The 11,901-nt window shown below is 40.0% G+C and overlaps 1 protein-coding gene across 1 annotated transcript; it reads right to left on the bottom strand.

The window, feature by feature from the left end:
* Positions 1-837: 837 nt before the first annotated feature.
* Positions 838-11,090, bottom strand: LOC111509700 (cytosolic non-specific dipeptidase). The gene is made up of 5 exons (XM_023165497.2): positions 10,584-11,090; positions 6,624-6,975; positions 4,378-4,582; positions 3,254-3,584; positions 838-1,148 (listed from the first exon to the last, which is right to left on the bottom strand). Exons 1-5 carry the CDS (start codon positions 10,962-10,964, stop codon positions 927-929), a joined length of 1,491 nt encoding a protein of 496 aa, XP_023021265.2. The 5' UTR covers positions 10,965-11,090; the 3' UTR covers positions 838-926.
* Between the last annotated feature and the right edge of the window lie 811 nt (positions 11,091-11,901).

Raw genomic sequence — 11,901 nt, 5'->3', positions numbered from 1 at the left:
GCATTTCGTTTTAATGGCATTCATGAGACGGGCAGTCGACAAATTCGAGAATTTAAAAAAGTGTTTTATCTCATTTTACCAGTCGATTCTTGTTTAACAACAAACATAAAAGAGCATTCGCAAACACTACGTTTACACGAGTGTATATCATCCGTAATCATAACAAACGGGGTTCTAACATCCCCATATGGGAAGTATTCACACAGATCAAAAAGTGTAACTACATCTCTACGATTATAAAACTTGCCCCCAATCACCATCATGGATATTTCAAATAAGCACTGATCAAAGGGATCTTAGTGTCACATTTGACCCTAAACTGAGTTTCTCCATTCACTATGACACAATAACATGCTCAGCCAAACGGATGCTAGGGCTCATTTATCGTAACTGTAAGAACTTTCGTAGCAGAGACAGTTTTTTAACTCTTTTCAATGCAAACGTCGAATCTCGGCTGGAATATGCCTCCTTTATATGGTCATCCATATACAATGTCCACGTAAACAAAATCGAGTCTATACAAAGAGGCTTCATGAAATATATTACTTACAAGCTAGAAGGAGTTTACCCTGAACAAGGCATCGACAACAGATTACTACTGAATAAATTTAATCTATTATCCCTTCTAAACCGAAGAACCTACTACTCTATAATTTTCATTTATAAACTAGTGAATAATCTGATTGACTGTCCCGAACTACTCTCCCACTTCAACTTTCATGTTCCACCAATCAATTCTAGAAATGAACTGACTTTTTATCTACCAAATTCTAGAACAAACATATGTCACTCAAAACAATCTGAGCCACCTAAAAGAAAAAAGGCATTTCAAAAATAAACATTTAAAAAAATATAAATTACACATATTGTTCCTTTATATCTATAACTGATAAATCTATAAATAAATCCCTGGGTTTGAATCTCTTCTACTCCTCTCTCGTTTGAGCTATCTGGAACAAGTATGCAGCAATGACTTTGGTCCCTTCGAAGTAATTTCTGCTGGAAATATGCTCGTTAGCTTCTCCAGAATTAGTTCCTTTGGAGCACAATGGAAGGATAATCATATTCTTTTCAAGGACGTTATCAAATATTGTCGCAGTTTCTCTTCCGCGGTCCTCGCGTATCAAGTTCGGATCTTCTTTGTATATCTGAGAAATAAAGAAAATATCTCGATATCCTATGAACAACTCAATTTAATCTAGAAAATACTCCTGTTGTCCTTTCATTTGAATTTTCTAGTGAACTCGCAAAAGATATTTTATGGTATTAATGAATTCGACTACATGGTCATTAGTCTCTTATTTTGGATGTTTTTCAACCATATAAAATATCTCGAAAAGAAAGATGGATTCCAAATCAAAAGATATTTACATACATTTTTAATCATTGCCCATTACTCAATTATCAGTATTCATTACTCATTTCTCATTACTCATTAATAATCACTCATTTCTTGTTACTTAGCACTCGATGTTCATTGATTATCACTTATTCCTAATTCGCCAAAAAGCAATGCTTTAGCAACACACGAAATTCCTTTTTATCCATTTTCTTCAGACTAATAACCACAAAACAGCCACAAAACAGGCTGTTTTGTGCTAATAACAGTTTCCTCACTCAAAATGTTAGGTTAGAGTTACCTAAAAATAATATATGTATTTGCTACTAGTAGCGTCATCTGTGTGTTAGTCTACGAACTTGTCAGACCATCAGTATATCAACAGAAATCTACAACGTGGGAAAAATAGTGACATTTGTCAAAAATGTCTCTCAAATTGAATTAAAAACTCTAAAATCTCGTGTGCTCTCGAGCGCAAATTAATTTTTCTTTCAGTCAATTTTCTAACTAACGGGTGATTTTTTAGAAGGTATAGGATTTGATTTTCAAAACAACACAAAAAATTTGAAAAAATTGATGATCTCTTTATTGGAATCGATAGAACGATTAATATAATTCAATATTTGAAGATGATTTCATGCAAATGTTGTTTGCGGCTCTGCTTTAGATGGTCCTTGCGCAAGGTCCAATTTTGGCACACTCTCTCTAACATATCGACCGGTATTTCACGTATAAATGCTTCAATATTGGCTTCCAAAGCGTCAGTCGTTGCTGGTTTATCCCTGTAGACACGAGCCTTACTATGACCCCATAAGAAATAATCCAAAGGAGTTAAATCACAAGATCTAGGCGGCCAATTGACTGGCCGGCAAACGTAACATAAACTGTTTACCGAAGGCGGCCCTCAATTGGGCAATTGTTTCGCGTGCCTTGTGGCATGTGGCACCGTCTTATTGAAACCACATGTCAGGCATGTCAAATTCTTCCATTTTGAGCAATAAAAAGTCGTCAATCATCACACGGTAGCGCTCGCCATTCACAGTAACAATCCGGCCATTATCGTCTTTGAAGAAGTACGGCCCTATGATGCCACCGACCCATAATCCACACCAAACAGTGACTTTTTCGGGATGCATCGGTAGCTCTTGCAATGCTTGTGGCTGGTCTTCATTCAGTTACGGCAATTTTCCTTGTTAACGTATCCATTCAACCAGAAATGAGTTTTACACCCAAATCCTTTCGCAAAATTTTCCACGTAGTGGAGTAACAGAGGCCCAATTGCTGCGAACGGCGGCGAATCGACATTTCACGGTCATCACGAACACTGGCGGATACAGCCGCAATATTTTCTTCGGTCCTCACTCTACGTATGCGTGTTGGTGGTTTAATGTCCAATAATGTGAACTGGGTCCGAAATTTAGTCTAAAACTTCCGAATAACTCCCTCAGTAGGCCGACGAAACTGCACGACGGAGTGCACGATGCACTTTCTTCACCGAGCATGAATTTTGATAATAAAATTAAATAATTTGCAAGCGTTTTCATTCGTAAGTCGATTCATGATTAAATTATAGACCAAACTGAACAAGTTTGACAATGACACGCAAGACACGATTCACGCGTGATCTGTCAAAAACAGTGTTGCCAAAAAGATACCAGTAAAAAAAATCACTCATTATCTTTAATTAATTGAAACAGATAGTAGAAAACATGTTTATGCCATTTTTAGGTTGCTTGTAGTTTGCTTAGATGAAATATTCTTGTTTGAGTTATAGAAAAAGTATAGTATGTAACCATCGAGAAATGGTCGTTGCTCGCTCGAATGATAAACGACGCCATTCTTAAGAGTCATGGTCACATTCTTATTTGTTTTCACTTTCGAAGTAAAATTTCTCTGCAAATATTGTCCCCTCACCTGTATGAAAGCTTTTCTAGCAGCCGCAAAGCTTGGCGATCTATAATTTTCATACCATGGTCTAGTCGATGCGACCAGCTTACACGTTACTTTGTTTTCGATGTTCAGTTTTTTGGCAGAATTTTGGATGTGTTGCCTGGTGAGCTTGTCGACTCTATCGCACACTTGCTTGGGGACGATTTTGATGATGAAATTCCTCTTGATTATCAAAAAGTCTTTTTTATCGCAGATGCATTCCTCGATATCGTCTACATATATCGACGGAAGTCTCCAGAAACTCATGAGGAGTTTCACTTTGTCCCAAGATCTTTTGTGAGGAGGCAGAGACTCTCTGAAATTGGTACATTCGAAATTAGGTCAATATTTCGATGAATAATGATTTTTTTCTTATATTTCATTCGAATGAATGAAAAAATAACATGGAAGTCTCGAAAGCTTCTCAAAGAACAATGCAAAGCTAGAATTTCTTCAACCAAATGATCACGTATCAAAAGCGATCACATCGATTACAAGCTTACCATATCTCAGCAGGATCGATATTATTCACAAGCTTACCGTATCTCATCAGGATCAAAACCAATTACAAGCTTGCCATATCTCAGCAGGATCAAAATCTCACCATATCTCAGAAGAATGAAAATTAATTACAAGCTTGTTATATCTCAGCAGAATAAAAAATCAATTACCTACAAGGTTACCGTATCTCAGCAGGATCAAAATGCATTACAAGCTTGCCCTATCTCAGCAGAATCAAAATTAATTGAAAGCTTATCGTATCTCAGCATCTCGTATCAATTACAAGGTTATCGTATCCCAGCAGGATCAAAATTAATTACAAGCTTACCATTCCTTAAGAGGTTCAAAATTAATCACAAGCATACCGTATTTCAGCAGAATAAAAATCAATTACAAGTTTTCTGTATCTCAGCAAGATCAAAATTAATTATAATCTGACCGTATCTCATCAGAATCAAAATCAATTAAAAGCTTACCAAATCTCAGCAAAATCAGAATCAATTACATGCTTACCAAATCTCAGCAGAATCAAAATTTATCTCAGGAGGATCAAAAATGATAACGAGGTCACTGTATCTCAACAGGATCAAAATCAATTTCAAGCTTACCGTATCTCAGCAGGATCGAATTCCTGGATGTTTTCGTAAATTTTTTCCTCATCTGGAGTAATCTGCTCGACATAATCATAGAAACCTTTTATTTTGAGGGTACCCTCCTCGTTAACCAAAGCTTTGAATATATTCTCCATATCATCCTTAATTTCTGTTTTGGAATTCTCACTTTTCTCGATTGTGACTTGAAAATGCAAAATTCCTGCAACGAATCAACTGATTGTAAGACTCATATGAAAACAGTAGGAGACAATTTTATTTCAAAGGCATTGTTAAAAATATGTTTCATAAGATATAAACAAAAATATATTGAAATTAATCAATTCAAACCATAATATATTTTTTGTTCTATTGTGAAATAGAAGAGTAGGTAGGTAGGTAGGTCTAAAGTGAGTGGGTCTATTCGACCCTCCACCGCAACCCATAAGGGTTTATTGTGGCTCACACCTATTCACACTCGGACAAAAAAAACAGCTTCTTAACGAAGCCGATTAGTTTGTATGGTGAGTGTTCTTTCAGGTCAGATGGTGCGAGTACGGATCTGCCGAACTCAAAGCACCTGATTCGGTCTCCAGCGGGGCAGGCACAAAGTATATGCAATGCAGTTTCATCATTTACCAGACAGAGGCGACACACACTGTCTTCCGACAGTCCAAGTCTCTGCATGTGATGATTCAAATGACAGTGACCTGTAAGATTGGCCTGTTAGAGCCAATGCTGGAAGATTCTGCCAGAAGTCCATAACTCTTTTTGCCATCCAGGTGTTAAGTGTTTGGCAAAGCCCAAAGCGATGCCAATGACAGGTTCTGGTCCAATGAAGCCGCTTGCAGCACCCTCCTTTGCAAGAGAGTCAGCAGATTCATTGCCTTCCAGGCCAGTATGGCCAGGAATCCAGACCAGAGGCAATCTGTTTAGTCTTCCTACCGAGGAGAGTCTGTTTTGGCAGTTTGCTACCAATTTAGACGTTGCTCGGTGGGAGCCAAGAGCTTCCAACGCCGCTTGACTGTCCGAGAATATTTTTATTGACTTGTGAGTGAGGTTGGATTTATCCAATCTCTCCGTACACAATTCAATAGCGTAAATTTCCGCTTGAAATACAGTCACATAAGTTCCTAGGCGGGAATATAACTCTGTCCTGGGTCTGCGACTGAAAACACCTGCACCAGAACCGGAAGGTGTTTTTGATCCATCTGTGAACCAACAACTATCTGCTCTTAATATTTCCTTCTCCCCCAGGATCCTGTCCTCTCTACTCGGAAATAGTACTTTATGAGGCAGTTCGTAGTTGACAGTTGGAGGCATAAAGTCAGAGGTCATTTCCAGAATGCTGTGACTTCCAATGTCAACCAACAGTCTGTTGCACTCTGCATTGAATTGATTTGTGCAATTGGCAATGTGCACAAGTCTGTATGCAGTCCATCTAGCCTCTCTTTCCAGAAAAATGTGTAGAGGAGGTAGATCTAGAAGGATCTCCATGGCCGCTGACGGTGTGCTACTGATGGCACCACTGATAGCCAGACAAGCCTGTCTCTGTAAGCCAGAGAGCTTCGCTCGGGCCTTTTTCTGTAAAGCCTTCGGCCACCAAGCAATTGCACCATACGTGATCATTGGTCTGACAATCATCACATAAATCCAATGGATTTGTTTGGGACCTAAACCCAAACAAATCCTTTGACATGTCCATAGAGACATTCTGGCTTTGTGTAAAACTTTTTCCATGTGAGCGTTCCAGGTGAGTCTTTTATCAAGGACAATGCCAAGATATTTCACCTCCGTTCCAAATGGAATGACCACCATTGAGGAAAAGTGGCGTTAGATCGTCCAATTTCCTTCTCTTGGTGAAGGGGATTAACACAGTTTTGCTGGGGTTGACAGACATCTGCTCCCTCAGGCACCAACTGTGAACAACGTCCAACGTGCTTTGGAGGATTTTACAAGCTACCCTTCCCGAAGTGGACCTTGCCAGAAGAGTAGGTATATGATACAAACAACATCAACACAATAACATCAGTATGAAAAATTTACTCCTGATGTACACAGTGTTCTGAAAACAAATCATTGAAAATGTCATTCAAATCAGATCAATTGAGATTTAAGTTATATGTAAATCCCATGATGAGGAGAATTTGTTGCTTACAAAAAATTGCCCCTGTTAAAGATACGATAGTTGAAAAGTTAGATTCGTTGCCCTACTGAGTACCATTAGTACTCGATTAAATCACTCAGAAAAGCTCGACACTCACCAACCGTGCCATAAATTATACAGGGATACTTGTCACCCAACCATTCCGAATCACATTCCACCACATAGTCCACAGTGTTGAAAAAATCTTGGCTCCTGGTGGCGACAAAATCGGCGAAACCCTGAGAGTTCTGATGGTTCATAGACTCGATGACGACCTTTAAGTTGACGGGCAGAGTCATGTTGGAGTCTTTGAAAGCCTGGATGACGTGGAACCACGCCATCAGAGGGCCCTTACCACAAGCAGCTCCACTTCCATAGAAAACGTTTTTGATGTTCGTCAACGTCCAAGGATCAGTGTCCCACGGCTGGCCCGAAGGGTCTGGAACGTCTAAGTGAAGATATGCGCAGACCTGAAATGAGATGCTTGTCACTCCATAGCAAGATAGGTGCTAGTTGTTTTGTTTTTCTGTAAAGGGAGTTCCGAACTTCTACAATTTTACGGTCTCCATAATCCTCTCAGTGGCGGCGCCACGAGAGGGGCAGCATGCTCCCCCCCCCCCCCGCCCTTTGCAAAGTGTTGTTCTTAGCGCCCTTCCGATTTTAAATATTTCACAAATATATTGTTCGGTAAATAACACGGAAAACCAATAAACGTGGCAACATTCGCTTTCAATACCTCGGCCTCGATCAGTTGTGAATCCCATATCGCTCGCAGTCTAAAGGTGCGTATTCACCAAAAAAGCGAGCACGAGCGAACATACACGAATGCTCGCTCGAGCTCGCTTTTTTTGGTGAATACGCACCTTTAGATTTTAATGGTGTGAACTCCATTCTGGGAAGATATAGTGCGGAAAGCGTGAATTCAGTTTCATTTTAGTTGTTGAGTGGGACTTTAACTGGTTTGCTAATGATCAAAGTAGAATATTAAGGTGCGTATTCACCGAAAAAGGGAGCACCAGCGAGCATGAGCGAGCATTCGTGTATGTTTGCTCGTGTTCGCTCATGTTCGCTCGTACTCGCTTTTTTGGTGAATACGTACCTTAATGCGAATGTGATCATTTTCTAAGAGATGATTGGAAATTGATTGTAGGTATCTCGGCGTGGCACTCGAAGCAGTAGTAGTAGTCTGGCTTGTTATTGTTACTTTGACGAATAAACAGTTTGTCGAGCAGATTATCGAAAGTTACGCGAAAAGAAGTTAAAATATGCCGCTACATCACATTCTTATAAACAAAATTAAATTTTTGTAAAACTTTCAATTTGTAAGTTCTTAATTTTCAGTTGAAGATGCGAAATCGTATTCATTATGGAAACATACATTTACAGAGAAACAAAAGAACAATTAGTTCAAACTCAAAGTCGTGTAGAGGAATCGGTTCCAAATAAATCTGACACTACGGAGAGCACGGTTAGTACGGAGTCAACATTTTTTGATGTTTCATCTACATCAACCTATAAAGTAAGAACAAAATCCGATTTTTCATTAGGTTTTGCTGATTTAACATTTACGGAAGTAGATTTAAATTCGTATTTGGATAGTGATAGTAGGTACTCAAGAACAAGACCATTCTGATAAGATGTCTGCTGCGAATAAAGGTGGGAAAAACATTTTGTTTTTACATATTATAATTGATATTTCAATTTTGTCGCCGACCCATTTATATTCAAAAATACTATTTTGATCCCTGAAAAAGTGAGTCAACTAATTATAAACGGACCTTGCCAACCGTTATCAGATGACTTCCAAGACTTTCCAGTTTCCAATTACAGAAAATTTTACGTTCCTTGGTACAAACTTAAAAGAACGACTTTTGGACAGCGCAGCGTATGTAAATGGTTAGTTTACCCTCTAAGAGCCCGTGGGTTGGGCTTCCTATCGAGCGCGTCCCGGGGTGGCGGATAGGTGAACGGCCAGGGGACTGGAGGTCCTGTCCGAGAAGCCAATGTGGCCTTACGGACGGGGTCGTCGGACTCCTGGTCAGTGGCAGAAATAAGTAGGGTGTGGAGAACTGAAACTCCCCAAAAGCCTTTGCAAACCATACCACCGTGGACCAGCCTACCCAAGCTAAGGTGTAAGGAATCGTGCCGACAGCTGAATGGCAGTGGTCACAAACGATCAGCTTGGGGATCTGGGTGCGAAACCTCCAGTAATGCGGGGCTCTGCCAAAGGTGACCAACTCTTCCCTTTCTACTCTGGGAACACACATGAATGAAACAAACACAAAAACAGAAACAACAAAAACAAAAACCAATCCCGAGGCTGGACAGAAGTGCTCACCTCAATCTAAGGCGGTGGCTGGGAATGAACAGAAATGTCCACCCCAATCTACCGCTTGGAAAGAGGCTGGACATAGCAAATCTCCTCCTGATGTAATACAAAGGCCAAGGCGTAAGCGCATTTGCGACGCCGAGGCCAAAAAGATAAAGAGAGCGGAAGAGGCAGGAGTGGCAGCAACTTTAAGTGCACCCCCTCTCCCCCACTCCACCTCCAACAGCAAGGGCACTTCCTGCGGCGGGCGTCAAAAGCTCCTCCTCGAATAAAGGCAAGGAACCGGCTGCCCCAGCAGGAAAGCTCCCTCACTTGTACACCTCCACGGAGGGAACCCCAAGAAGGTTGAAGAGGCCGCGCAACGACAGTAATGACGCTGCACCTTCCAAAACCTTCGCGGACGCCACCGTGAGACACCTCAAGCCTCAAGGTTGCCAAAGAGAGTGTGTGTTCGGCGAGTCTTAGCCTACACCTGCCGATATAAAGGAGATGTCTCCTAGTGATCTGTCCACCTTCCTGGAAAGGACAGGATGGACGATGACCTAGGAGGACCACTCCTCGGAAGGATGTACAATGGGTCACATGTGGCCTAAGTGCTGTGGATCTACACTCACTCATCCTACTCTACAGATACAGATACTCTCCAAGAGGTAATAAAATGTTTTGTTTTGTATGCTGGCTTTTTGATAGTGTGCATTTTTTATTTATGAAATAATTCTTCTATTAGAGTTTTGTGATATTATTTCTTTTCTTAATGGGAAATATAGTATTACTTCAGATACCTGTGCCTTTCTACTGAATCTTGGCGCCTAGTTATGGTGTGCCCCCACTTCGCCCTCAAGTTTTAGAATCGCCACTGAATCCTCTTACCTACCGAGTGACTATTCGCAATGTGGTGAATACATTTGAAAAACACCCGTACATCGATAAAATGAAAGGTCTATCAAAAACATCACCGCTGTCTGTGAGACTGTGCAACTTGGCGAATCTTGCGTCCTGACTTAAAAATTCAACTGTTCGATGAACTAAAGGAAAACGACTATAGACAACGACGTGTGTTCGTTGAATGGGTTCTGGAGCAGTTGGCAACTGACCCTAATTTTCATTGACCATTTCTGGAAGGGTGGGTACGTTGAACAAAGGAAATGTCGAATTTGGGACGATAATAATCCACATGAGATCCAAGAGCGTCCAATGCATCTCGAAAAAGTCACTGTTTGATGTGGATTTTGGGCTGGCGGCAGCAGCGGTTCATATTGCTCTGAGAACGACGTTGGCCAGGCCATCACTGTCAACGGTGAGTACTATAGGTTAATGATTCCCAACTTCTTTTGGCCTGAATTGGATATTCTGGATACCAACGACATGTATTTTTAACAGCACTGCTCCACATGCCACACAGCTCATGCCATATTGGATATTATGCACGAGCTATTTGTTGGCATGATCTTCTCAAGTAGAGGTGATGTGAATTGGCCACCGAGATCGTGCTATTTGACCCCGTTAGACCTTTTCTTGTGGGTTTTCTTAAGTTCAAACCACAGTGGCCAGAGTCATGGGAAATTGGACGTTTCGCATGTGCTCCACCCAGACGTTTTTTTGGTGCGAATTCAGCAATTTTGGAACGAACTTCACTGCCACACGCTTTATACCCGAAATTTCCGAAAAAATTGAGCCAACCGTAAGTCCAATATTTTTTTTATAAACGCGAACCACGTAATCTGAATAATTACCCAAAATTGTACTTACGGTCTTCTTCTTCGGATCATTTCCCAAAGAAGCTAGAATAACAGGAGGTAACCTGACTTTCTCTCCATCCAACTCGTAAAACCCGATATTGAAGCATTCGTATTTCATGTCGAGTTTTTTCAACCAACTTTCCGTGAACTTTATCATCTTCTTCACTTCGTTTCTGTACTCTAGCTTTGAAGTAACTGACTTTATTTGGACGGCTTCTTTCAGGTCGTCGATGAAGCCGATCCTGTTGGAATCGATGAATTGCAGTATAGTTAAGAGAGCGGGCTGGATTTTGATTTTTTTGCTTTTCATAGCTTCGTAGTATTCCCCGTAAACAGAGTTCGTGGTTTTTGTCTCGCTGTGCTCTGTTCTGTAAGAATGGGGGTACACCATGTTTTTCTTAGATTTCAAAAGTTTCGTGTAAGTATGGAAAGTTGACCAGATAATCGGTGTAGAAGAAAGTAAAAATGTAAAAAAATGTGACAACTAATAGTTCAACTGACATTTCAGTATAGTAATTATGTCGTTCAATTGTTCGAATTGATCCATTCATGGATTCATTGCGTTCTATAGTTTAAAAAACTTAACGATTCAAATAAATAAAAAAACATTCTGACCTTTGAATTTTTTTGTATTGTGGTAAGTTTTAGTAATGTTTGGGGTTTGTATTTAATTTTAAATCTAAAATCGATATAATTGACGCCATCTAACTACACATTTTATTTATTAAAATCTGAATGTTCCACACTTCTAAATATTTTAAACAATATGACAATAGGTGGCGCTAGCGCTTATATCCTAACCCTTATGTTTGGAAATTAGAGTAAAGTAGTGTTCTTATATTTTATAATGATGTAGGTATGTTGATAAGATGTTTCTAACTATGGATTCGAGATATTCAATGAACGATACCGAAATGATAATTAGTTTGAATGCAAATGATTCAATTCAGGGAACACTGACATCTAATCGCCAAAAGGAAAAACTTCATCGAGATCAATTCAGTTTTTGTACACAATTCTCTTTTTTTCCAATAATAATTCAAAATGGCCTTAATGACTCAAAATAGGTATGTACTAAAGAAATAGATGTCAACATAATCAAATGTCATAACATTTGCAGCTCCATTGAACATTGAATGTCAAATATTGATTTGACAGTGGGACTTCCATGTTGATGGCACGTGGACGTCATGGGCGGAGTGAAGTCCAAAAGGTGTAAGCTAAAAATGAAGTGTAATCTAAAATAGAGTTACGTTTGAATAAGCTATGAAGTAAGAGATGAAAGGACTGGTGGCTCCCTGCTCCCTGCGATGTCGACGAGTTCCACG

The sequence above is a fragment of the Leptinotarsa decemlineata genome, unplaced genomic scaffold, assembly GCF_025532065.1.
Source record: "Leptinotarsa decemlineata unplaced genomic scaffold, Ldec_3_MD MMD2_tig00001064_RagTag_RagTag, whole genome shotgun sequence".
Taxonomy (NCBI): Eukaryota; Metazoa; Arthropoda; class Insecta; order Coleoptera; family Chrysomelidae; genus Leptinotarsa; species Leptinotarsa decemlineata.
This window is presented reverse-complemented; position numbering and strand designations above follow the sequence as displayed.